Source organism: Camarhynchus parvulus, chromosome 4 (genome assembly GCF_901933205.1).
Source record: "Camarhynchus parvulus chromosome 4, STF_HiC, whole genome shotgun sequence".
Lineage (NCBI taxonomy): Eukaryota > Metazoa > Chordata > Aves > Passeriformes > Thraupidae > Camarhynchus > Camarhynchus parvulus.
The window spans coordinates 55,756,173-55,783,679 of record NC_044574.1 but is presented as its reverse complement, the minus strand read 5'-3'; the positions used below and the strand labels follow the sequence as shown (position 1 = coordinate 55,783,679).

Here is a 27,507-nt window from a genome sequence, read left to right as displayed (position 1 = left end):
GGAAAGGAGGAGAGGAAACCTTCTCTGTCAGGGCTTGAGGCCCTGGTGAGAAGGGAATTCGTTGTGGAATACACAACTCAGAGACTTCCAGTACCTTGCTTCAGCAAACAGGCTGTAGTTAAGGACAGTATCCCCATTAACAAAGGCTACCTCAACATGTTACTGTGGAATTCAAAATAAAAACATATGCCTGAAAAGGTACAGACAGAACATAAAAAACACCTTACCTGAAAACTCAAGAGATACAGTGCAACAAATAAATATATTTATTCTTACTTTTTTCCTTTTTTTTTTTAACAACAGCAGCAGAATAATTGCAAATAGGTTTTTTTTTGCCAAGTATGTACTTTGCTTATTGATTTTTGCATCCAGGGTGATCTACAGCTACAGCTTAGTTTTGTATTTCTTTTTCAATCAGGTTCCTCCTAGGATAGATAGTGTGACTAAGTATTCAGAGCTACTAAAAACTTATTAGGTGTGTAACACAGTGAACTACTTCACAGTCATAAACATAATCCCTAAAGCAAACACACAGGAAGACTGTTTTGTTCATAGCTGGAGTGGAGAAGAAGACTCTTTTTTTCTTTTCAGCATCTTGCTGTTTCAAAGTGGATTGTGTTCTCCACTGTTACCCTTTCAAAAAAAAGCAGTTATAAAAATCACTTAATAAAAACATACTCTCATATTTCAACAGTTTTTATGCCAGTTTCTCAATGACTATTCTAGAAAAGTCAGCTTGTTCAACCTAATATAAGAAGAAGGTCAAGTATGGAAAATCAAGAGTAAGAAAACCTCACAGTAAAAATAAGTGTATCTGTAGCATGTAGTGGTTGTAAAGAAATAAACAAAAGAAAAAACTTCCCTAGAACTTGTAGAGCTACATAGCTACTACCTTTTTATGTTAGGTGTATTTTCTACCACAGCTTAGATTTTTATTACTCTATATTTTTTTAAATAACTTAAAATAACAATGAGTTTGCCTGCCAGCAGCCAACTCAAAAACACATTGGAAAAAGACAAAAAACCCAGCCACCATTACAGTGGTAGGGAGAAATTCTTCTCAGCAGCCAATTCTTGTGTCCAGTCCTTTCCCTTCTTAGCAATCCCAGACTTCTGGGATATATTCAGCTTATTAGGAATGAGAGCTCTTCAATGCAGACTTGGGTTTCACAGAAAGGAATGGTGAACATTTCCTCTCTGTAGCCTCCTGTGAGTCCTTCTAGCAGCTCTGCAGAGTCCTTATAGCAGCAAGCTGCAGCAAAAGGAAAGGAAAGAATATTCCATCCAGGTGTGAAATGATTCATAGGCAGCATCTGAGATCTTCAAAGGATTCTCAATCAATACTTCAGCCTGAATCCCAGATGAGTGGGCTGTGATTTTATCTCATCTGTCAGATGGGAGAAGCTGCCTGTTTGTTCTTGAATTAACTTCTTTCATCTTTGCTGCCACAATATTGCAACTGACTGCAAATCTTTCATCATTCTGAGTGCCACTCAGTGCACAGAAAAGTAAACCAAGCCATGGCCCTTGGCAATCCGTGTAACACAGCAACGGCAGACAGGGTGTGCTCTAAACTCTGCCCAGAAGCGCTGACCTGAAAGGCAGAGGGAAATGCAAATGGATAAAGCAACCTTTAGAACCATATAAATCTTCTCAGACAGTGACTGTGATAAGGAAGCTGTGAAATTGAGATTCCATTTGCTACAGGTCTTGTCACCCTGTGTAACGTGGAATGTCTGTGCCCTGATGTAACTCTCTTCCCGTCTCTCCTCAAAATGAGTGGAATCAATCAGATGGAATTGTTACATCCCCTGCCTCAATGGTTCATGTATCCTTCCACAATTAGTAAAATCAAAGAGCTGCCGAGGCTGCATTCTAATGACAGTAGAAGAAAAGCCAAAAATATGATTTTGCTGAATATTTTTCCTCAGTCTGAACTCTAAATTGTTAGCTGGTTTCATTAATGCATTTGCCCCAGAGTGATCTTTAGGCAAACGTCAGTCCTGTCTGAAAGGCTGGTACAGAAAGGGATGCAGAAAACATCTGTGTGGCATCCAGAGTGCTCTGTATAGTACTTGTGAGGAAGTGGGGATTTCTCGGAGTTTAGAAAGTACTTTCTTCCTTCACTGAGTAACACAAGGAATTAAAGTACAAAATTACTTATTCTAATTCCCATTTCCTAAGGGAAAGAAGGACTGAGAGGGTTTAAGATAAAAAGTGATTGTTCTATTTTTTCCACAAGTCCAAGAGATTGGGGTGGGGGGGGATTTACAACCATGCTGTACCCCATCTGTTGAAACATGTAACACTCCATTTGGTTTTAACTGCTTGATGCTTGCTCTGTATCCTATTCTGTTTATTTATTGATCTGGGTAACCTCTGACACAAACCTTAGTGTCTTCCATCTGTCCTTTTCAATGTGGTTCTCAGGACCTTCACTTTCATAGGAAGCCAAGTAAAGTGCTGCAATCAGAAGCAAATACATTATATTAGGCCTACTGGCATTTTTAAATTTGCTCTCCCTGCAAAGCAGTCTGAGTTAAATGAAGCAGGCATGTATTATCCATCCCTCAGTTTAGGGCTTCAGAATCCCATTAGGAAGTGTAGCATTGCTTATAATTGCACCCAGACAATGCTAACAAACTGTACATGAGAACAAAGACTACCCTGAGGGGGGAAAAACCAACCAGTGGAAACTCAAAAGCATGAGGAGAAGAGAGCACTCAAGAGAAAATAAACTGAGCCCAGGGACATGGTGCTTTGTAAGCAGCCAGTGAAGTCCCTATTTTCTTCCTTAAGCAGCACCCTTCAGTGCAAATTATCCTGAAAGTCCACATAAATACATTTCATGTGACATTCACAGGGACCATATCACATTAGTTCATTCTATTTCAGAACAAATGTTGATCCTCACAGACTATATGCACATAAAAGAAAAATCTTATCTTCTCTGTCATTTGTAAGGGAGGAACATTTTTCACCTGCCAGACAGAGATGTTCTCAGGACAGTCTTTCCTTACTCTGAGGAAGCCAGAAATTAACACAGAAAGAGATTAAGCAGTAGCCAGTGACACCATCCCTGCAGAAGCCCAGAGCTCCTTACCATCATCACTGAAGACTGGGACAGAGAGTAAGTACTGCAGAATCTTCCAATCCCTTTCAAAAGGACACTCCACTTGCTTCCATGTCATAAATTCACTGACTTGTTTTGCCAATTCCCAAAATTTCTGTCAGAATACAAAGCAGAAGAGGTGCTATACATTGAACAGCACTGCTCACCCTGAACGGTTTTTTAAAAAGTGGGAGAGATCTTGGTTTGGAGACCAAGGCTTTGATTGTCCTTGGCTTTTAAGATAGAAATGAACATGATCTGACTCAACAACTCAGCTTCTAACTTTTGTGTTCCCATTTCAATCTATGGTAACTTCCCACTCCTTCACCTTGTTAAAATTGCTGTTGTGAATACAAATATAGTAGATCATGTAGAACACTTTAATTTTCTCTTTCAAGGAGCAAGTAATACTCCCTTATGCCCAAATTTTAACTTCATTGATGCTTATGCTTTTTGTTTTGCAATTAAATACATAGTGATTTTCAAATCAGATGCTTAATACTGACATTTCAAAATCCAAATGTTTCCTGTCAGTTAATAAATATGAAATGCTCTATTTTCTTGCTGGAAATGTATGCCAAAAAGAAACACTCCCCATGTAGTGATGCCATTGTTTGATAAGCTCTTTCAATTAAAGTTTAACATGCCACAAGTGCAGGTGGATTCCTTGAGCAAAAGGACACAGCCCAGTTTTAGAACCTTTTGGCTAACTCAGGCCTATGACTACAACTGAAATGTACTGCACTTTTGTGTGGATGACCCAGGCTTCCTGAAAACTGAAAGTACCAGGAAACATATCATTGGGTAACTCCCCCTGTGTCAGATAACAAGCATGAAATCAGAGGCAGAAAAACTACTGGAAGACGAGAGAGCCAAAACTCCCTCACTGCTGCTCTATCAGATATTTCTTCAGAGAAAATCTGGAACTTACATGCATGAAAATGCTGCCTATATATCTTGATAAAGGAAGAGGTTGCTTTTTATGTGAGGAATTAAAAGATAAAGCCCTAAAATACTAATTTGAATGTGACCATCATATTTTCTGGAAAAATCCTTTTGCCCAGGATTCTTCTCAGAGCAAAATGAAAACAGTAATTATCTGATTTGCTTCTCTTGTGTTTTGCTGCTTTGGAATATGTTTGGAGATTGTTTACCAACAGGAGGTTGTTTGATTGGTTTTATGTGAATTGTTATGACTTAATGGCCAATCACGGTCAAGCTGTGTTGGGAGCCTGTAAGGAGTCACGAGTTTTCATTATTATCTTTTAGCCTTCTGTAAGTATCCTTTCTCTGTTCTTTAATATAGTTTAGTATAGTATTTATTAATATAATATAATATAATATAATATAATATAGTAATAAATTAGTAAATTAACCTTCTAAGAACATAGAGTCAGATTCATCATTTCCTCCCTTTGACAGGGGACCCTGAAAATAGCACATTTGAACATTTTGTCATTAACTATAACAAACCTGTGAATTGAAATGTTGAGATGAATTTGAGCACGGGGAAGAAGTTCTGACTTTTCTTCCCCCCACTAAAAAAACTGGGAATATTGAAAGTTTCTATAAACACTCCATCTTCGATAAAACTGCTTTTTCCTGACTACCTCCCAGCTCCCCTGAGAAGTAACAGATATACTCAAATTCCAGTCTATGTTTGCTCTCCCAGAACCCAGTAGAAATTGGACAGTGATCTGCTTCAGTTTTCTGTTAAAGGGGCTGAGCCTGCACTAAAACCCCACTCAGAGCTCCCCTTACCTCAAAATTGATGTGGCCATTGGGAAGGCGATTGGCACAACCCTCATTGAGGAAGTAAATATCTTTGATCAAGAGGCTGAAGAAAGGTATCACGATCTAGGGAGAGAGCAACATTATTATCAGTCTGGTCCTGAATCAAGACACAATGGTCTACAGAGAAAAATGAAAGGAAGTCAGGTGATACAAAAGGTAAGCACAATACAGAAGGACTACATCTTTACACAAAAACTGTGCATTCACTACATTTTAAAATACAAGTCTCTCCACCAAGTCCTTCATTTCTATGTCATGTCCTTCTTGTTTTCATTTTTTCCTTCTTCCTTTGCAGATTCCAGAAGATAAATGGTCAGAGGGACCTACTCCTTACACATAATTCCTGCAGGGTATCTCGGAGTGTAGCTTTCTCTCTTGACAAGACTTGCTTGGTAAATGAGGGGAGAGGCACATTGAAGCATGGCAGGGAATATTGGGGTAGCAGCACAAATGGTTTGAGCTACAATTCCCTGAGCTCATGCAAGTCATGGAACTTTGGTACTGATTGGCTTAAAATTAAGAATTTCATGCCAACTGAACAAAGTATTTTCTTTGGAGAATGCTGGAGAATTTTACTTTCTTAAAATGGTTCTATTTTAATTTTCATCCTATGGAAGTTTTCACAGCTACACATCCTTGTTATAACTCAAGATAAAAGAAATACCTCTTATTATTTCCATGGAACACTTCACTGCACCATATTTCAGTATCTCTAAGTTCTTTCTTTGAAGTCTTAAAACTGACTTTTCTCTGAAAAGAAGTAAGCCTCTTACATTTAGACTTCTGGTACTTTGAATGATATGTGAACAGATCCTGAGGACTCAGAAAGACATTCCATGTATAACAACAGCATGGATCAGCAGACTGCACGTGGATTTGCTTCATCTGCCTGGTAGTTTATTCCATGAACTCCAAGATCATGTTTGCTCAACACAGCATGAAGTCCTAATTTCATAAGGAGTTGATGAGCAACTGCTTCCAAGTGGGGAGCAGCTGGGAAGCTATTTGCTTCCTTTCCACAAGAACTACCACTGAGATTCTGCATCTAAAGACTATACACAGGAAGGGATTTCCACAGCTCTGTCTAGATTCAAGGTTTAGAATACCTTTTATGAGGAAGTTTTAAAGCCTTTCCACCTTAAGCCATGAATTACTGGAAGTTTAGCACAAGCAGCAGCTTTAAGAACAAATTACTAGCAACCTCATGTCAGTCCTTAGCCTTTCTGCTTGTGATATGGGTATGTGATAGAGGTGTCTGTCAAACAGAAATGAGCTGAGGCAATGTACTTATGTCACTTAAATAATCCAAGTGATCATTTAATGTTTGGACTTTCAGCCAGCACCAAACTGATCTGGCAGTTTTTTATAAGCCCACCAGGGGCAGAGTTGCTGAGAATGAGAATTCCAGGATAAAGGTTTATCATGCAACTTAACAAGCACATTTCCCTTTTGCCCGCTGCCAATTCATCTGCAAACACACCTTCTCTCTGTTGCTGTGAGCTGTCAGGGACCTCTGAGTCGCTCCACGCAGAGCAGTTCGGTAATTGTAAAAATTGCTGGAAGGATCCATCTGATGCTGCAAGGCATGAAAAGATGCAAATAATGAGGTACACACAATCCTTTTTCAACTGAGCAACTCTTAAATAGGAAAAGGTCTTCTGAACAGCCCCACAAATGCAGCTTTGTAGAGGACTGTGGTATAGCTCTGTCTGTTCACTTGACCATTTTTTATTTTAAAAAATGTCTATTCAGCACAACAAGGGATCCAATATATTCTCTTGGACAAATCACAAACTCATATAGTGCTGCACCTGCATGATCTTTGACAAAGGTCAGCTGGACAATATCCATTAAGAGCACAAATATGCTAAATTAAATGTCATAATGAAGCCAAACTCACATTTTTGAGCAGTTAAAAGTAACATGGTATTAACAGCCTCCTGTCCAAATATCAGCCAAACTTACCTCAAGAATATCAAATTTGGCTGTCTTCACTTTTGCCCAGGTTTTCTTTAATCGAGACACAGGACTCATGTTCATGCCAGCTTGATATAAAAGAAAGAGATTTTTGGAGTATTTAAAAGAAAAAAAAAATCTTCTAGGTAGCTTGGACCAGTAAGTATTTATAAAGCAACTAATCTATTACCAATAACAAGTATTTTCAATGAAGCTAGTCAAGAAATCAGTCACTATTTTCTTTAAATTCCAAAATAACCTTGGAAACAAAATCTTCATCTCTTACAGAATGAAAGCTCTAAAAAAATGCTATGACATTATTTAATGTGGATTTGATAAAACATGTATATACAACAGGAAAGTTCAAATGAGTGTTCTGAACACCATCTCTTACACAATTCATTGAAAACTACACCTAACTATGAAGTTTTCACATTTCAAATGAAAAAAAAATTCCCAGTATTTTCCTACCAGATATAAAGAAGTGTGGATTTCAAACCACTAGGATGTGACAGAAATGATGGAAGATGTTTCAATTCTCCATATTACAGGGAAAGTTACTATTCCAATTTAGCATTGATGTTGGTTTAAAAAAGTGGGGATTGAGGTCTCTGAAGAGTTGCAAAGAAAACTTTGGTTTACACCAACTTTATACTACACACAGTGTCGAGTAACTTCATGCTGCTGACCAAGCTCAGCAGTAGACTTCTGTGCACCACTCTGCTTCCTTTATCCACATTTAAACAGGGATAAAATAATATCTCAGTACACATACTTACAAATAATAGCCATTAAGGAGTTGAAGTTGCCAATGTTAAAACATTCTCGTGCCACATCGATGAAATATTCTATCACTCTTGCTCTGTGCTTCTTCTTCACAGGCTGCAAGAGATGCATTTGTAGAGTTATGCTCAGCAGGAAACAGCACTCAGACACATCCCCAGAGAAGTAAGATCCCTGTTAAAAATCTTTTCTATATGTACCACAGCTTCACACTATCCTTTACATATAGAAGAAGTTACACTATTGTGTTCAAAAGCATTCAGGACAGCAAGGACAAACCAGATCCTGGGCAGGCAGAGAGCAAGGACAACAGGCAAGGAGGCTCTGCCAAGAAGAAGGATATGAAGAGCAGCAGAGCAGAGTAGAGGGTCAGCCAGAGGAGAGAATGTGCCTCAATTCACAAGGGCCTTCCAGAGAAGAGAACAGCAGGCCAGACACACTCACGTACCAAGAAGGGCTAACCCAGAATAAATCATCACTGTCACACGAACAAGGCTGAGGCACCAGTATAATGCAAAACACTGCACTTATTTCCTCTTCAGATGTGCTCTGACTGCATTCAAATGTCAACAATTACAGAACCAAGAGAATGGAAAGTCCAAAAGGCACCAAACTAGAAAAGGCTTCACAGTTTTAGATAACTAAACAAAACCTTTCAGCACAAAGAGTCCTTGCTCACCATACAGATTTCTGTTGCAACCAAGTAACTGAGCCTGTTAAACCACTCCACATAGGCTTCAAGATTCCGAGTCTTCTTTCGCTCTCCATAGCAGCTCTACAGACAGAAATAAAATAGCAACTTTTAGCACCACTTTCATCTTTTCCCTGGGAGATCTTTTGGCTTTCTGCCTTGCCATTCCCAAACATTGTCAAGTAACCAGGAATAACTCAAATTACCCAAAGTGACAAAAAGCTTAGAGGGAAAGCAGCAGTGGTACTATTCAAGCATGTGTAGCTTCCTTCTGAGCTGCTGGCCCAGTAAAACACTCCAGCAGGCACGTGGAATGCTTTAAGTCCTACTGGGATGCTTTAAGGACCTAAGACAGACTTATGCAAACAATCAGGGATAAATATCTGCATAAAGCTCCCTTGAATATGTACACTGTTTCAGTCCTTACTCCTGTCCCTCTGATAGAGCAGATAATACATTAGGCCCTCTGCAAGTGCAGCCGGAAAACAGATTTTAGGCACATTATGTTTGGCTGTTGATGATAAATGGACATACTGCATCCTAACTTTGGGAGATCAGCTCTACCGTTTTGATGGGATTACCCCTTTCCTGAGCAGTGCTATGCTCTATCACCTTGGAATCATTCCCACACCACATCTCAGGGCTGCCTAAAAAGGGGTAGGCAGCAGTTTCAGTGATCTCTACCTGGAAAAACAATTTCAGAGACCATCTGACTGAACATCAAAATGTAGACTTGCATCATTCTGTTCTGTTTGTCAGTTTAAGGATAATTCAAGTTTTAATGGACTGACTCTGTCACAGTTTATTTACAGAGGTTAAGTCACATTGAAAAACATAAAAAATTAAGTCATTTTGAAAACAGCACTCAAAGAGATGACAACTCTATTGTGGCTGGTTAAAAACACTGCATATTTGCCCTCCATCTCACATAGACTTAGAGCCCTCTGTGGTCTTTTTGTTATGTCTATTTGCTCTACCTGCAAATTCCCCCATGTGCCACTTGGCTGCAAAGAGTTCAGTTTACTAAAAAGGAAGAACAGATGTTGAAAGTGAGTAATGCAGAAGGCAAAGTTAAACTCAGCTTCCTCCAGCTGTAGGCTGCGTAAATGGCCTGCGGAAAACATTCACAGGATTAAGTTTTCCCTTCGCTTAAGTCAGAAAACCCAGGAAATGTGTTCATTTAAGTCAGTTTGTTGGCTGAATTCTCAAGCTTCAGGAGTCGTACTCCAGAAAAGAAAAAAAAAACATTAGCAAAATGTTTAATAGGAATACTAAAGCTTTTCTACTGGTCCTCATTTATTGCTGGACCTCACTCCCAGCTCATGGTGCACCTGATGGTAAATGATGCATTTCAGAGCTGCTCCAGATCTGATCCCATTACCTTGTCATTATTCAAAGGATCCTTTTGCACAAACGCCTGGATAAATTCTTCTGGTCCAATATAATTGAGTCTCTCCTAAACAAAGCACAGAAGCAGCCAGGTCATATCCCCTGTTAAACTGCACTTCAAAAAGAGAGGAGGGACGAAGTCATCCCTGGGAGGGTAACAACTCACGAGCTCTATGTGTGTCAGCTGCTGAGCTAACACATAGGGATCATTGCAGACTGTGATTATGTCCCTCTGCACAGACTGGGGCTTGGTTTTCAGGAGTGTGAGGCGATCTGTGGATGTGGAGGCATCGATTTTGGCCAGCACCTCCTCGTACTGGGTCACGGCGGCCAGCTTCCGGAGCAGGGTCTGGAGGAGCTGCTGCACGCTCTTCCTGTACATCTGTTAAACACCAAACCATCAGAAAGCACTTCCAAAATGTGAGAAGACAACATTAAAGTCTGCACAACACCACAACAGATGGATGCTGATACCTGTGTCTGTTGTCAAGATAAGCTATATTATATGAATTTGTAATGTTAGCATCTCATCAGACCAAAAGGAATCCAGCTGAGGGTTTAACCAGTGATTGTCTCACAGCTTCAATCCTGACCCAGTTAGCTCAAAGAAGAGATGTGTTCAATCCACTTCCTGAAAAGCACCAACCACCACTGGAGGAAATACAAGAAATTAAAATACTCCATCTTCTCCTGCTTAAGACCACAGAAAAAAAACAAATACATGGCCATTCAGTGATAAACACAGGGCCTGCTTCTCTCTGCAGCAAATCATGACCAGGTTCACCAAAGTCAGAGCTCAAAATTGCAGTGAATCTGAGGAAAAGGAAAAGATAATAAAACCATCTCTCTCTTCTTTTGCCTTTGCAGGCCTTTCCATGTAGTGATTTAAGTAACCAGGAGTGACAATTTAAAGTAGGAGCAGAACTCAACTCTTAAGTAGATAGATCTGTGCAACCAAAGCGGTTACTTTTCCAGATTCCACATATCATCCTAAAGCCATTAAACCAAAACCTAAGTGGCTTCAAAAAGGATCATCCAAAAACTATTGTCTGCACACTATAGTATGATCAGTCCAGGGCAGCAATATTTCCTTTATTCTGATGAATTTCCTTTTCTTCAAAGATTTTTCCAAATATGTTGTTTTAGAATTATGTTAGTGTGGTGAGAGGTTTTGGTTGTACTCTTACTACCAGCTCTTAAAAGAACTGGAGTACAACAATTCAGGAAGTGGAATAAAAAGCTCTAAGTAGAACTGTAGTGAACAGGAGTAGGAAACTGCTTCTTTTGTATCCTTTAAGTTAATGACTCACAAAAATCCAAGTGATCTGTAGAAAGGTAAGGTCAAGGAAGTTGCCATTTACTGTTCCAAGCAGTTCACAATAAAACAAGTCAATTTATTGCAGTGCTTGCTTTAACTTTGTCTTTTTAAAGGAAACATCAAAGTCAAAAACCCCTCAAAGCTACAGCTAGAAAGGATTTATAGGTCTCTGAGTAAGACTGCTCTCTTTGCACAGTTTCTAGCAGCTTTGTACATCTGCCTTCCCCTTCAGTAGAGGATTTCACTGTTTAAACTGTCTGTAGTGCCAGAAACTTCATTGCAGACAACCCTTCCCTCTTCTCATTTCATTCTTCTATCCACCAACTCAACTTCCTCCAGGCTAAGCAGCTCTTTTTCTTTGTGCCAGTGAGTAGTTTTCAAGTGGGTGTGAGCCCTCAATCGCAACTACTTTGCCTGGAACTGAAATTCAATTTCCTACCTTGCTGTGAAGAGTATCTAGAAACAGAGCAACCTGGCACCCCTGGAGTGAGGGCACATCTCTTGCCCCTTCCCAGCCCAGAGCTCCCTGGAGCTATCTTGCAACCTTCAGCTTGCACATCAAATTGTGTCTCTCTTTCATTTATATTTCATACCACATCTCACTCTCTTCTTGTCCCATCTTCTTCTGTCCTGCCCCACTCTGACAACATCAAAATGTATTTCAGCTTCCAAGTTCAGTTTAGGTTTGTTCTTTTCCATGCTTGTGTACAGCCTCTCAAGGCCCTTCCAGGCCTTTGGCAGCACTCTCAGCTTCTCTGAGTCCAGCTTGCCTCCACGCCTGTTAATGTGCTGTTTGCTGCCTCATCCACACCATTACTTAAAAGCTTATATAAGGAACACTGGTCCCTGAGGAACACTGGAAACACAACGCCATTTAGCAATTGCTATTTGTGTTTATAGTTCTTCCAAATGCCACTCCAGTGTCTTTTGCAATCGCAGTATTATGCCAGCTACAAAGGATTTACTTACTGAAACCTTGTTAATTCCCTTCCACTAAGTAAATATAACCCTTGGCTTTTGGCCGAGTTTATTTCAGTACTTAAAAGACAAGCATCAGTTAAGCATCAAAATATTTCATAATACCCATGTGGAACTTCCATCTGAAAAGTGGGATTTTGAGATTTCCTTGTGTGCTCCATCCACAGGAAGGAATAGGACAGACTTCTCTGAGTTGATACTTAAAGCTCAAGACAATTCTTCCTGGTTCAGTCCTCTTTTGGAAATTTCTCCCCAAACCTGCTGTAACTTTTCCATTGACCTACAGGTCAAAGGCCCAATTCCAACACACCTTGCTCAAGAAATGATCAACACTGATAAGGATTTCTCAGCTACTGTCCTAGCTGGCTTCTTCCAACTAAAGTGATAAATACTAACGTCCACCAAGTTGTGTCTGTCTGCACAAAATGGGATTATGTTATGGGCTTAGAGGTGGAGAGAACCTTGCCCATGCTTTGGAGAAGATCTGCTTATGCTGTGTGGTTTCATCCTAGGCTTAGGTACCAGACAGAACTTTTTGCCTACCAGCACCTTGGTAGTAAGTTTTCCTAAGCACCCAGAGTCACACCATGTTATTAACAGCAATATCAAAGCAGTAATAGGAATGCCTTTTTATCCAGTAACTTTGTGTGCAGACAACTTACCTCATCCCCACTGGCTATTCTTTGTGCCAGCTCCTTTAAGTTCCTCATCATTCTTTCATCTCGGAAATCATAAGGAAAAGTCTCTGTCCACTCAGTCAACAACTGCAGGATTTTTGGTGCAATTTTCTGGGTCCAGTTCTATTTGGAAACAATAGTGAGGAATGTTACATGTAACAGCAATGCAGGAAATATCCAGCTCAAAGGAAACAAAATTCTGTTCTGCAGGATACTGTGGAGCATAAGGGTATGAATATCAGGTAAATTTTAATCTTAACTTCATTCAGCATTGGATAATAGGCCAGAGCCAATGGCCATGGAAGCCAATGAAGAGGCTCTCATTGGCTTAGCTGACCTGGAAATTGGGCTTCAGGTGGGTGGAAATGACTCCCCTCATTATCAGGAGTGCCTCAGTGCAAGGCATTGATTAGTGTTTCCGTAAGTTATGACTAACCCTCAACAAAGAAAGTGGCAAATTTCAGTTGTGCCACGACATATGCATGCACTACACCTTACAGGGAGAAACCTGTGTACACACAGAGAAGGGCTGGTGAGGAGATGTGGTGGTCAGAGGCTGCCTTGGGCATAGTGACCACAAAATGATTTTTGATTCTTGGTGAAGTAAGGACAAGGGTCAACAAAACCACTGCCTTGGACTTTCAGAGAGAAGATTCTGGTCTGTTCAGGACCCTGTTTCACAGATTCCCTCGGTAAAACAAGCAATGCAGCAGAAGCAGCAGCCCTCATGGAGGACAGGCTGAGCAGTATGGAAATTCCCCACGAATCTCAGTGAATAAAGGGTCAAATTCTAATTGCTTGCACCAGGTTTTCAGTCTGTTGTATCCCACTGAGGACCCTCTTGAACAGGAGCATGAGCATTTTGGTTTGGGAGGGACCTGGGAAGTCCCTGAGAGTGTGGGATCTCACCTTATCCGGGCCAGGCTCACTGAGCCTCTGCTGCTCAGTGCACAGGTGGCAGACCTTGGCCATGAGCTCGTACGGGTGCATGAAGAGGCGGGAGCTGAGCAGGAAGGTGAAGATGTATGTCCTCTGTGAGCAAGAGGAAGACAAAGAAAAGCATAAATAACCAGCATTTTTATGTTTTCTTGAAATGCCTTCCTGAAAAATCTGCTCTTTGTACTTTACTATCTGCAGAAGAAAACTATATGTGGCTGTGCCAAAAGCAATTACTACAGAGGTAAGCATTTAATTTAATGCTTATCATGGCTCCAGAACTAATAATATAAATTTGTGCTCAAGCCAAGTTATGCAAGATTAAACCAAAACAAGGCAGGGCAAAGGTGGTTTAGCTCTCCTATTGCACACAGCCTTATTGCAAGCTTATTACCTGAAATTACTCAGAACAAAATTTCAACTCATCTTCTCCTGCTCTACAGTAAACCTTTATCTCCTGGGTGAAAGCAGAGGGAACTACACAGCTTATTTTTACAGAATAAAAATCAGTAACTGATTCTGAGGTTACAAGAAGAGGATTCTTATTTTGCTTTGATTTTCCTTGTGTCATGATTCAAACGCATTGTGAGATGGATATTCAGAATATCCATTCCACTTTCCACTTTCTCAGTAGTTAAGTATCCATGGCACCCACTCTACGAAGATTCTACAGTGTTCTGGCTCTAGAGACTTGGAATAAATCATCAAGTTTGACCAATCAGTGTCTAAATTGCTACATATTTGAAGTTTACACTAAGCATTAAGCACTAGCTTAGGTAATGTGCTGCTGTTAATTCTGACCCAAGTTAAAAAAGATCCTGTCTTGGAAAAGAGAACAGATCTATGACAATAACAGAAGCTGAATATAAGCAGAGTTATGTCTTCAGCAGGAGAATGTTTACAAGTAGAGCTGCAGTTTCATCATCCACCAGTTATCCCCAGCTGCCCTTTCCTGCCACCTTTTGGTACCATTTTTTTTATCTTCTTTTCCAAGAATTACAGAAAGTGTCTCAATGCGTGGATGTGCCCACACAGGTCAAAAATTCTCAGCTGACAAACCTCCTGTTGTCACATCCAGCCTCTGCTGATCCTAAATAGTGTGGTATTAGTTCAACATTTTGGTTGCTTATTTCAAGTATGTCGACCTCAGATGAACAATGGGAAATACGCACTAAAACCATTTGGTTTTGCAATAAATACTTTCATTCTGTCACAACGGTGGTCATGCCTCTCTTCAGCTTGCCAGGCAGCATTTTTGAGGGTCAATGGTACACACAGTCCATCAAGCAATAAGCCAGTCTAGGTGTGTGCTTTATAAATGAGTCACCAGGGTTGCTCACCTTACAACGGGAGTAATAAAGCTTTAGGCTTCCTAGGCTGGGTGAGTTATTGCAGGATGCACTCAGGTAAGGCACATGTTATCACTGCTGGTCAGCCACCTGAACCCCTTCTCCATGCCATGGATGGGACACAATCTGCTCTTTCTGCACACGTTTCCCTTCAGGAGACACATCAGGCCTGGCCACACAGTTAACTTACATCAGGATAGTAATCCACATTGGGCACCAAGTGCTGGATCAGAGCTTCCAGAGACCCCGACAGGAGATTGTTGTCGTGGTAATAGAGCCCTCCACAGTTGTCCTCTTTAGTCTGATACAGATTCCTGTTGTAGCTGCTGCTGTCAAACATGGCTGCAAAGGGAGGTGTCTGTGGCATCTTGCCCTGAGGAGACACACAAAAGAGATAAGGGATCATTCAGGGAAGGTACAATGTAAGGGGTTTTCTATCTTCCAGAGATAATGCAGCACTAGAAAAAAAACTCACTGTCATGCCATGGGTTACTTGCACACAGTAAAGATGGCACTGTTTTCAAGCCTGTGCAGACTCTCAGGAAAGGGCCAACACAGGCTTTCACCACTGCCAGTCACAATTGCCAGGCGCTTCTTTCCTATCTTGTTGTTTCTTTACTAAATGATAGATAAGATGTCCAGGCTAAGAGTTAGAAGGAGGTACAAAAATCCTAATAGGCTTTGGGAACTCTGACTTTCTATAAAGCTTTTGGGGATGTGGCACAATATTCACTTTCGTCAAATCCTGAAAGCAGCTCCCTAAGAGCAGCACTCAGAAGGGGAAGCAGGCTCAGGCTGTCCCAGGCTGACACACCCCCCAGTGCCAGTGCAGAAGGAGAGAGACTGAAGTGAAGCCCTGGAAAGGTTATGTGACAGGACAGTCTCCTTTATGCAACACGACAGCCATGTAACCGCAATCCCAAACCTCCCATTTCCCAACTCCACCCTGGTAAATTGGTGCTTGGTTTTCCCAATAACACTGTGACAGGTGTGACCCAGGCTAAAGCCTGATGCTTCAGTGCATCTGCCTCCACCTACCCTCTGAGTGGCTCTACAGAAATTTGGAAAAACTTGCCTGGGCATAGTTGCTTACCACTGTTGTTCAAGTTCACCAATGATATAAAAGATGAGACCAGATTCAGAGTTTTATTAAACCTTCTCCCCAAATTCTGTGAAAATATCCAGCCCTGTGTTTCCCAGCTTTAGGAAAAATAAAGCAATTACTCATCAGTCTGCATCTCAGTGCCTGTGGAATCAAATGTCTTTCCAAGGAAAAAATCAGTCAGTGCTGCAGGCTGTTTAGTCACTCAGAGCAGTGGGTGGGCAGCAAGGGGGCCATGACCACTCAGGAGCTCTTCTGGTAATGCAATATCTAAAAAGGCCAGAAGATAAAATCTCTGATTGCTTGAGTGTTGAGTTATAAACTCCTTCCTTCTCCCTCCTTCCCTGCTCTCTGGGAGTAGCAGTTCTTGTCAGTTTAAGGAACTTAGGTTTTATAGCCTCAATGGGAAGCTAAGTTTGTGCCCAGTTTTAACCCCAAACATGCCAGTTTTAACTCTACTGCAGCAGTTACTTATGGGAACCCAGGAAATTCCTCTGGCTGCCCTGGAGGGCCTGAGCCCCTGCCCAGGGGGCTCAGAGACCTTGGCACAGAGCCCAAGACCCCTGTGCCTTTGATTTAGCCCTTGGAAAAAACAATTACCAACCTTTACATGAAGAATTACAAGCCATGACAGTTTAAGTAGAATGATAGTGAATTTATCACAGGGTGAAAAAATAGATTTTTTGGGGTTTTTAGAATGGGGGTTCAGGGGGCAAGATGGAGGAATCTGGGCGTGTCCAGCCTTTCTCCTTCTTCTTCTTGGCCTCCATCTTCTGCTGTGATGTTGGCACTTTTAGATTGGTTTAGAGTAGAAGCTCACTGCCTAACACAGCTGATAGGTTTTGGAAAGTAATTGTAAATATTGTACACATAGTTTTTAGCATAAAAAGATAACACTGCCCTGGAGGCAGGCACAGGGCCTCCGACTTCTTGCTGAGCGGACCTCGGCAGGCCAGGAGAAAGAATTTTATAAATAAGAAACAATAAGCAACCTTGAGAATGAGAACTGAAGAGTTCTGACTCCTTCTTCGACCTCTGGGCTGGGAAAAGAGGCTTTCTAATGTATCTCGGGGTCATTCTGACCAGCTAGAGAACCCGAGAGTTACTGGGTGCTGATGGGCATTCAGGGAGAGACAGACAAACTGCAAAAGGGGACGGCACTCTGTTTCCAACCCTACCCACAACTTCAAGGCAAGGGAGATCAAACTGAGAACACAATATCCACAGGCTGCTGTGCTCATGTGTCGACATGTGCATGAAAAAAGCATTAATGCCTCTGAGCCATCATTGTAAGAGCAGATGCTGTTTCTTTTCTCTCCATTGTATCAAATCCTATTCGGGGAAAAGGGTCTTTAAAGCCACAGGCCTCAGTGAGCACCAGCCTGTGAAGGCACCCCGTTTTGAGAACAACTAGTGATGTGACAGCCTGGAGATAAATAGAGTGCTGCCATCTGTGTGCTCCCCAGCCCACAATAAAGCACTTTTCAGAGTGAGCTCGGTGCAGATGAGAAGCTATTAAGTTATTAGCCAGATTCCTTAGCTCGGACTTGGAGCACCACACAGACTTGCTGCTGCTGCTGGCAGTGTGTCCAGACAATGCAGACATTCAAACCAGCACAAGCCTGAGTGGTTCAGTAAATAAACAGCAAAAGAAAGCCAAAAACAAAGGCAGAGAAGGACAGTGAAGAGAGCCTCCTGGCCTACAGGACCTGCGCTAATTCCACCTTGAGAGGTGCCAAAAGATATCTGCATCAAAATGGGAAAGACTGAAAAGTCTCAGCGTCTGAAAAGTGACATCAGACACTTTATGCAGCTGTTCAACCAGCATTTCAATTCCATTCAGCCCAATGAACTGGGAGAAGAACAAAGTAAATACACATGTCACAGTGTAAAGTGCAGGACTGAACTTAACTGGGTTCCTGTGCAAGGGGGCTCAAATTACTGGGCAGGTGAGGTGCAAGCCTACCACGGCCATGCTGTGCAGCAATAAAGCATCCTGATGCATAAAGACTCCTGGTCCTTCGGGTTCTTTGCAAGGCTAACCCAGTTTAAGGAACAAAACTTTACTGAGGAGCTGACAGAAACCTTCTGCAGCGTTTCCTAGGTTTTCATATCGTGCATGTAAAGCCACAGACTTGAACCCACTCCAAAATATTCTTCAGCCCACTGAGACTGAAACATGTCCTGTCTGCACCAAAATTCAGATTTTTTTTCAGCTACTGTAGTGCAGTTTATTCAGTCAAAATGCAAGTGGTAGTGAACAGTGTGTAAACACTGCAACCCACCAAACATTTGCAGCACTGTGGCAATACCCCACAGGGAAGGGAGAAAGGCTAGTCTGCATCTGCAAAACAACTTGACATCAATATTAGCACTTGTAAAAAACCAAGGCGAGTAGATCAACCCAGATCTCATACTAACCAAACCAGCCTGATTCAGAGTGAAACTGGAATCTGCAGGGGACTAGCCAGACTAGCCAGTAATTAGTTTTGATTTCATGCAATCCTCACAACACAAATCAGGCAGGTTGAAGATACAGTCTCCTAGGGCCTCATCAACAGGAAAGAAAAAATCATCAGGCCATTAATTTGTAACAATGAAGTAAAATTCTCAAAAGTCTGTCCCCAGAGGGTACATATTGTCTCACTTGTTTGCTGTCTATTTCTGGAAGCTGCTTGACAGAGATGCTCAGTCCTGCTTCAGTGAGACACCGAGTTGTGGCGATGCTCTGTGTGGTCAGAACTGGGTTTCACTTGGAAGTGAGAAGGACACAGGACACGTTCCCCATGTGATGAAAAGGGCTGATAGCAAAGTGTGACAGAGATAAATATAGCATAGCCAACGGCGTGATTCATACAACACATGTGCTTTTCCAGCATGACTCCTTTATTATCTTGAGTTTGACTCCTCTGCTGTATTTTATTTGGAGGTGGAGGCACAAAGCAGCATGCTTAATTCTAATTAGCAGCTTCTTTAGCTAAAGCTTCAGCCGAACCCTGCCTTCAGAATAACTTGAGTGGAACTGAAATTTGGTTGCAGAGCAGATAATGGTCCACAAATCTGTGGCATATAGAGCAGAGGTATCTTGGAACATAAAAATACTGTTGACAAAGCACAGCAGGGCAAGATCTGACAAGCAGGAACTGGGAAAAAAGACAAGAAATATTATTCCAATGAAAAATGTTCTGGGAATTAAAAACTGGAACTTTTTAACTGGGCTTTGGAAATATTTGGCTAGCAATCACATGGAAACCCATTTATCTCTTCTGTCTTTTTTTTTTTCCCAAGAATGAAAAGTGGGGGATTTTTGTTTTGCTTTGTTTTGTTGGTTTTTTGAATTAAAGATCTGACTTGAAGGAAAGAACAATGAAATAATTCCCTGGCTTTACCAGTGATGCTCTCCTGTGACAGAGAGAAGTCAAAAACTTTGCACTGTGGAAAGAGGAATACAGCATTTTTTTTCTGCATTTAGTATCATTATGGAGAAAAGGCGACCTTGGGCACTGGGGTCCATATTCTGCCTGTGAGTGGCCTCTGACAAGAAAGAAGCTTCAACCTTCCCAGTAACAGCACTGTAAATAGGAAGTCAGAGCCAAAGACGATGTGCTCAAACCCCCACCATCTCCTGCAGGAGCCAAGTTGCAGTTTGGCAAAACGAAAGGAATCACATGTGGCTTCCAAGGCTGCCAAGTGCTTTTCCAAACCTTTATGTTAAAAAAAAAAAAATCTGTTTTCTACTACAAACAGTGGAAGGTTGCACTGGTTTGTTTTAATTCATATTAAAGAGCTCAGGCTGCACATCAGATTCATTAAACAAACCCAATAATATGAGCAGCTGGTGTCCTTCACAGAAGCACCCACTGAAAAGTTCAGTAGTAGCCATGAAAGGTGCCTTTAAAGCCACTGCCAAGCATTTTCAGCTCCTCTGTTAGGTACAGTTTTCTCCCACACTATATCCCTCAGGCAGAGGAATGGTATGGGTCCCAAGGCACACCTCCCCTTAAAAGATGCAAACTTCAGAAACGAAATTACATCCCCTCAGAGCTGTTCCCCATACAATCCGAAACTCTTAACCACATTGAACGGGTGATTACCATCCAACATTGTTATTAATGATGCCATCATAAAACTGAGGTATGGCAAAACAAAAGACTGACTTCCCGCAGGAGCCAAGCTCCAGAGAGGGCCCTCATTATCCCTGCTCTTTCTTTTGTTAGCAAAACATGCCTACAGAAGCCCTTACTGGTCCTTAGCTTTCTTAACCTCATCCCTAACCTCCTGTACAATTTCCCCATATTCCTCCAGACTTACCCCCCCTCCTCGTCTCCCTAGCCTGTCTTCCATGAAAAGCCAAGAACCTTCCATTGCAATGCTCCAGCCACTGATGCCAGTGACTTCACACCCATGCAGGCATGTGCATGTCTCTAACTCTCCTTGCTTGTTCCCCATGCCATGTGTGTTTGTGCAGAGGTATCTGAGCCAGGCCCTGGATAAAGCTGACTGGAGCAGCTGGAATCCTTCTGCAGTGCTCGGGGCATCCACCCAGGCCGCCCAAAACAAAAGAATACCTGACACAGGGGCCGCCCATGGCATTCCACACAGCCCTTCCTGGTGTGTGTGCTTCACTCACAAAGCTTTTTTGGTTTTTTTAGCACTGAAAGGTAAAGGGAAATTTTACAGCTCAAGCTACTGAGAAGATAAGAAACCTGAAAAACTCCCTGATGGGTGTTGCATGCGTCTTACTTGCAGAAATTAAGATCACAGAACTGTCCCAGCTCAAGCCTTCTTGCTTCCACTCTTTGTGATGAATTTGCCATACAGTTCTCAGAGCGTGACTTCAGCACCAACCCTGAGTTATAGCTCCTTCCTAGAATTACTTATTAAGTGTATCTTTTAAGAGGCAGAGTACAGAATATTTTTTCATACTCACATAGGACATGAAAAGGGCAGTGGTATTGGCTTTTTCCAGACTGAAATGAAGAGGAAAATTAAGAACCTCTCATAAGGAATCCAGCCCAGAGGAAGAGGACCAAAACCATCCATGCTGGACAATGCCATAACAATAGAAAATACACCTTGCACAGTTGCTGGTGGGGCAAGAAAAGACCTGAGGTGCATGTAAGAAACCTGACTCAGCCTTAAAGCACTCTTTTGTTTTCACTAAAACAGCAGAGGAGGAACAATTTTGTAAAGTTTTCCAAAAATCACCCAGGCAACAATAAGCTGCAAAGGAAAATGAAAAACGCTAGTAAGCAAAGAATAAAACAGGAACAGAATTTCAAGTAGAGGCATTTTCCTCCTGAATGTGCATTTTTCTTGGGTCTATAAATAGACCCAGCTGATGATCTGGGAAGGTCAGATGCAGCACTGCTGACTGATCACTCACGTATGAGAACTTTGGCACAGTAATTAAGTGAATCCTGAATGACTCGAAATTAAAGTCCTTGGATACTGAACAGCAAAGGTGTGATGGGTATGAATACATTTGTGGGTTTACTTGGGAGTATTAGGAACATCGTGGGGCACTTAAGAATGGCTTGAATTTCTCCAAATCTGCAAGCATAGAAAAAGGGAAGGAAACAAACAAGTTCCTCTCTGTTGCTGATGTGCTGTAAATCCATGTCCCCTGCTTAAGCCCCACAACTCAGCTCCCCTTCTATCCTTTCCCATCCTCCTCTTCAGTGGGGCAGGAAGAGAGAGAGAGAGTCTAATGATGCTGAAAGTGGCTGTGACAGCACTGCTGCAGTGCCAGAGGAGCACATGCAGCCAGACTGCATCACGGCAAAAATCCCAGCTGCAGGAAAATTACTCAGTCCAGGGCGAGGACAGGACATGTGTTCCTCCCAAACAAAACACATGATACAATTTGTCCATGTTGCTGGACACACAAAAGCAACAGCCTTGAAACACATGACACTAAAAGGATGCCACACCTATAACATATAATTTCTTAAAGCACTTGTCTCTTACCATGACCACAGTGCTGCTGAGATTTCTGTCTGTAGGTTAAAAAACTGAAGAGACTACAATTATTTAAAAAGAAATGAAGCATGCTCCATTACTGACTGATTAGTCTTTTTGTTAAGTTCATTTTGAAGTTATTTTTAATTTTATGGGTAATTTCTTCATCTGGATGCTGTTCTTTTATCATTTGAATGCAAAATAAGGCTTTTCCCATGTAAGTGTGGGGATTTTGTACCTTGTACATCTTTTTCCTAATACCAGTTTCAGAAGAGAAGTTTAAAACATGAATAAACAGGGTAAGTATATAATATAAAATGACATGATGAATTAGCACAGCAGTAATCAAATGTCAGAAGGCACAAAAGATTCTAGAAAAGTTCAGTCCATTGCATTCTCCATAGTGACTCTTTAAAACTTGAGGGATTTACATAATGAATGAAAAGGAAAAAGATGCACAAGAGTCTCAGGCCAGCCAAAGGATTCAATGAAACACCTCCCATGTTAAAATACAGAAAACACATATAGCTACTCTTTTCTACCAAAATTTCTGAGCAGACAGCTGGACTGGAAGCAAGAATGCTACAAAAGCCTTCCAGTTCTTTACCTTACTGAAGCAGGGTGGGGATTTTAGAAGCAAAGCATTCCCCTTATTGGAACCAGCGAAGCACAGAACAGTTCTGCCATTTGTTCTTAAATATTAGAGCCTTAAAACATTAAAATCCCACCTCTCTATTCAGCCAGCTGCAGACTGGTTTGTGAGGGCTGCCATCCACCAGCAGGATGCAGAAGAGCTCCAGAGCCTGGAGGAGTTCACCAGTCTGGCTCCCACACTGCTGAGAGGCAGATGGGATGCTGCTCCTCGCTCAGCTGATGGGCTGCTGCAGTTCTGAGGTCAGGAGTTTGAAGGCGAGGGAACAGCAGTGATGTTTTATTCCAAAACATCACACTGTAAACTAGTGATTCAGCAGCTGATTCACGGAGGCTGAGATGTCCAGGAATGGGGTGTGGGGTGGGGTGGACAGATGGGGCCTGTGATGCCACCTATGCTATGCTACCCCCCTAGTGAATCAGAACTCTGACATGAGTCCTGTAGCTCTGTATCTACAGAGTTCTGCACTCTGCATCTTTCTGTAGCATGCTTTGTGCCTCCTGCTTACTTCAAACTGACAAAACTGAAATTTGATGCTCTCAACAGAGATGGGAGCAGTTTCCCCTACACCACCACCAGGAGAGAATCACTGTGGTATTAGACTTTCACTAACCTTGGGGCGTGTGATCCATTCCATGTGACAGGAATGTGAACCCTGGGATGTGACAGGGATGTAATCCTCGCCCACCCCAGGTGATACAAGCCAGAAGATCCACCTTCTCTGTGTGCATGGGCAGCAGCTAAGCATGGTTCTGGACCATTTCAGAGCGATAACTGGCTTCATTAAGAGCTGTTCACATATCCATCCACAGAAAAGAGAATTACTATGGCATTATTTCAGTGCTTAGACCTGGCACCTGGTAGTTTGGACCTGCTTCTGACTCTACTACAAGCTCCTCACGTGGCTTTAGTCAGTTTCTCATGAGTGCATTCCTCTGCTTGACAGTACAAAGAGGGATAAGTATGGGGTTATTTCCTTTTATTAAGCACTAAGATCTTTTTTCAAAAGGTGTTCAGAAGGTGTATTTTATATTACTGCCAGGAGCACGGTACTAGCCTTAAGCATGAAGCTCTCTTGACATGGTTCCTTCTTCAACCTCATCAAAGCAAGATATCTTCTGAATCCCAAAAAGTCTTTGCAGACACCCATGCTTAGCCTTTTGGTGCTACCTACAGTACACTTCAAAAGAAAACACCTTTCCCTTTTGTAATCATAATAGGCAGCCAAGTTATAATTTACAACAGCGAGCTGTTGTAGTGTTAAATAACAGTATTAAATTTCATTTAACTGTTTCTACCTAAAACCTCATTGCCAGATGTCTCTGTCATTTGGATGATGCAGAAAAATTGCTGGTTTTAGGGCAAACAATTCATGTGATCTTTTTTCCCCCATCACTGAGTCCTTATGTCTCCATGAGCAGTATGGAATTTTTACTGACACTTCAATATACAGCAGGTTGAAAGCAGTATATTCACATTTTCTGCAGCAGAAATATTTCAGTAAAGTATTAACTGATCACCCCACCATCACAACAGCAACAACAAAAATATATTTTCCAATGCCTAGATTGAAGATAAAAATGGATGGTTGCACTTTGTCAGCTAAGGGAGGAAGTACAGCTCCATATCTGCACCAGCTACACTGGCCTCTCACCCATTGGTATCTGGGCTGGGTATCAGCCAGAGGCTTCTAGCACAGAGCTGGGTCTGAGGTACAGAGGACTTGTAAACAGTCATCTGCAATCAGCTTGCCTGAATCCTTGGGGAATCAAAGAGAAGCGTCTTATAGCCAAAATGACTGAAAATGTCTTTTCCCCCAGTCTGGGCAGGGCCACAGCAGCCTGGTTTGTGCCAGCCTCCGAGACCAGCAGCAGTTCCCGTGCCCGACTCAGGGTGGACCCCAGGGCTTGGCAATCGATGGCCAAACGCTCCTTGCCCTGAAACAATTACAGCTATTAAGTCACCACCCAGTAAGTACGACATTGAGCAAATGGACACCACGCTGGGCTGTGAAAAGATCATTACAAACGTGGCCTAACAGCGTCTGAACCCCAGCAGGATGTTTAAGGGAGGATCAGCTCCAGTCCTGATGGACAAGTACTGTCAGTTCAGCACGCTACATTCATGCAGAAAGCACCTGGCCTTGTATCAATGAGAGCAATTACCTCCGAGAATACCCCACTCCCCAGTCTGACTCAAGCTTATTTATCCTCTTACTCCTCATGAACCCGAAGGTCTCACAGCTCCCAAGCTCCTCTCTGCAGGTGTGTTACCTGGCATTTCTGGCCCTAATGCCAGGTGTGACCAGAAGCAGGCAGAGTACCTGATCCCCATGGGAGGGGCAGGTGACCCAGGGAACATTTTATTCTGGGAGAAGATGAATTTTGATGAATCAAACCCAAAATAGCCAGAATGCATGGATCTGAGTCATTCGGTGCTATTCTGGAGCCGCCTAGGGAGAGCGAGCTGGATTGTTGTCATGATCCTGCACATTTTCTATTTAAAAATATAGCCATACTAAATGCCACCCCTTCAGGTTCCTCAAAGTAGCAATTTAGTTTTTAATACTACTTACAGCAGCTAGAACAGAGGAGAAATTAGCAACAGCTTTTAGCTGGAGTCTTTGCCTCCCATTTGTAAATCAATGTATTGTCTTGCTGTGGCTGCAAAATGCTCTCTGGAAGCTTTGTTTACAAGCTCATTTTCTATCAAAGTGTTTATTAGATGATGTGGCTCAGTCCCTCATACCCATGCCAAGCAAAGGGCGCTTGTCAGTGCTTGCAGAGTACACCTGTGTGTTTACTAACATTTGGAAAAAATCCTTAAGTATGTGCAATCACGGATTGTGCCTCCTCCCCTGAAATCAGGCAATCTATCCCAAACAGCCCTTGGGATATGTCAGCAGAGCCTTACAGCGATGTACAGCACAGACTGGCAATATCATCCACACACAGCTCCTTCCTGCCTTCACCCCAAGAAAACCTCACTTTTTAAGACCCAGTTGGAAAAGTAAAGCCCCACATTGTCAGCTTTTCCAGTTCATATTCCTTCACTGACCACTGCTCCAGGGCTGAGCTGTGCCTGTCACTCCTGTCAAAGTGTGCCAGCAGCTCACCCCACAGACCGGGAGCAGGCACGGCGACCCTGCACACCCCCAGGAATGTTTGGATAACCCACACAGCCGGAGCACAGGCAACAACACACAGAGCTGTCCCCCAAAACCTCGGCAGAAAGAAACCACAAAGAATGCAAACCAACAGGGATTCAGCGCACCATACAAAAAAAGCCTTTTACTCAGCGCGGCACAGCTGTGAGCTTAACCCCTGCTAAATCAGTAATTTCTTTCCTCTTTTACAAAGATCTAACAAATCCTACAGTGGTGTGTTTCAGTCCTGCTGTTCAAAGGAGTGATATCCCCACTGCTTATCCAAAATCAGAGCTTGGTCTCAGCTTATCCAAAATCAGAGCTTGGTCTCAGCTCTCTCCGGTACAGCTCATCAGTTCGCTACTTGTCTTGAGTATATTTAGCATTGATTTTCAGCTGATTAACAGCCTCTCTCCAAGGCATCTCATTTGGAAGCCCTAAGATAAGCCTGAGGAAGCCGTACTTCAAAAAGCTCTTCTCAGCTTTCAAAATAAAGAGACAGCCTGGAGACCCAGTCCTGCCTGCCCAAGTCCCAGTTTGTCACAGATGGCACAGATGACATCTCAGCCCACCAAGGCGCTAATCTCACTGAAAGCAGCCCCCTCAACATTCCTGGCTTAGAAATAGCTGCCCGAGGTACAGAGCACCTCTTTGTTCCCGGCTCTTTTGATTTTTCAGGCCATTCTTGCCCTTTGAGAGGAGCCAGCCCTCCTCCGCTCTGCTCAGGAGAACTCCTCTGGAAGAGTTCCTCATCCCCCTGTGCTGTATTTAGCTTTACGCACGGGCAGACTGGGAGGCACTGCTTGTTAGGGCTGCCTTAGCCTACAGGCCGGACTGACGCACTGGTCTTGGGTTATTTAACACTGATTTGGGGTCATTTAACATTGATGTGGGGTCACTTACCAGCCCTCACTCTCCTCGTACCCCTGAACTGCTGCCACCCCACACAGCGCAGGAGCCTGAAGTTTTATCACACTCACACTCGGCAGATGCCCAAAGAAACACACACACATACACACAGACACATCCCGCCCACACCCCCATTTTACTCAGCCCTACAAACACAATCTGGTAAATCAGTGCTTTTTTATCCTTCCCACCCAAGACAACCAGCGATCAGTTGAACTGACGGGAGTAAAGAAAAGCAGGGAAAGCTTCTCCAAGGAGTATAGCCACGGGATTAAAAAAAAAATCATATCGTGCAGTTTTAGGACTCTATTCTATCTTACTACAGGGAAGGGGACAAGGAGTAGGACCCATCACTGCTGGGCTGAAGTCTCTTCCTTGCCCAATACGCTGATACCCCCCAAAAAGTAGCTCTGTCCGTACAGAACTGGGTAGCCAGGAAGGAGATTAAACACCAGGAGGAATGAGACCGTCCTGCCGGAGCTGGCAAAGAAGACAGAGATGGATAGATACATGGATGGATGGATGGAGGAATGGATGGACGGACCGACAAGACGCACCGCAGACTCGCGGACTGTACCTGGAAGTGGCAGGCGCTCCCGGTCCCAGACGCTGCTTTATGCCTCTCACGCACACATCATCCACGACACGCACAGGACAGCACGGCTCGGCTCCGCACGGACTGTGCCGGCGGCGGGCGGAGCGCCGGGAAGCGCCGGCAAGCGCCGCTCCCGCCCCGGCCCGCCCCGTCCCGCCCG

General features: G+C 42.7%; 1 protein-coding gene across 1 annotated transcript; it reads right to left on the bottom strand.

Moving 5' to 3' along the window:
- Positions 1–245: 245 nt before the first annotated feature.
- On the bottom strand, positions 246–27,467 carry RASGEF1B (RasGEF domain family member 1B). Its single transcript, XM_030948103.1, has 14 exons — positions 27,330–27,467; positions 15,174–15,356; positions 13,608–13,730; positions 12,684–12,821; positions 9,892–10,107; positions 9,718–9,792; positions 8,325–8,420; positions 7,642–7,744; positions 6,872–6,951; positions 6,387–6,482; positions 4,874–4,969; positions 3,104–3,227; positions 2,391–2,463; positions 246–1,594 (listed from the first exon to the last, which is right to left on the bottom strand). Exons 2-14 carry the CDS (start codon positions 15,348–15,350, stop codon positions 1,570–1,572), a joined length of 1,422 nt encoding a protein of 473 aa, XP_030803963.1. The 5' UTR covers positions 15,351–15,356; positions 27,330–27,467; the 3' UTR covers positions 246–1,569.
- Between the last annotated feature and the right edge of the window lie 40 nt (positions 27,468–27,507).

Bases quoted from the DNA above. Each gene is read 5' to 3' on its own strand.
- RASGEF1B (XM_030948103.1), bottom strand. From the start codon at position 15,350: ATGCCACAGACACCTCCCTTTGCAGCCATGTTTGACAGCAGCAGCTAC. The intron at 3,228-4,873 runs GTAAGGGGAGCT...GTATTCTGACAG, and splicing joins ATGGCCACATCAATTTTGAG to AAATTTTGGGAATTGGCAAA. The intron at 2,464-3,103 runs GTAAGGAGCTCT...TTCTGATTGCAG, and splicing joins CCCAGTCTTCAGTGATGATG to CACTTTACTTGGCTTCCTAT.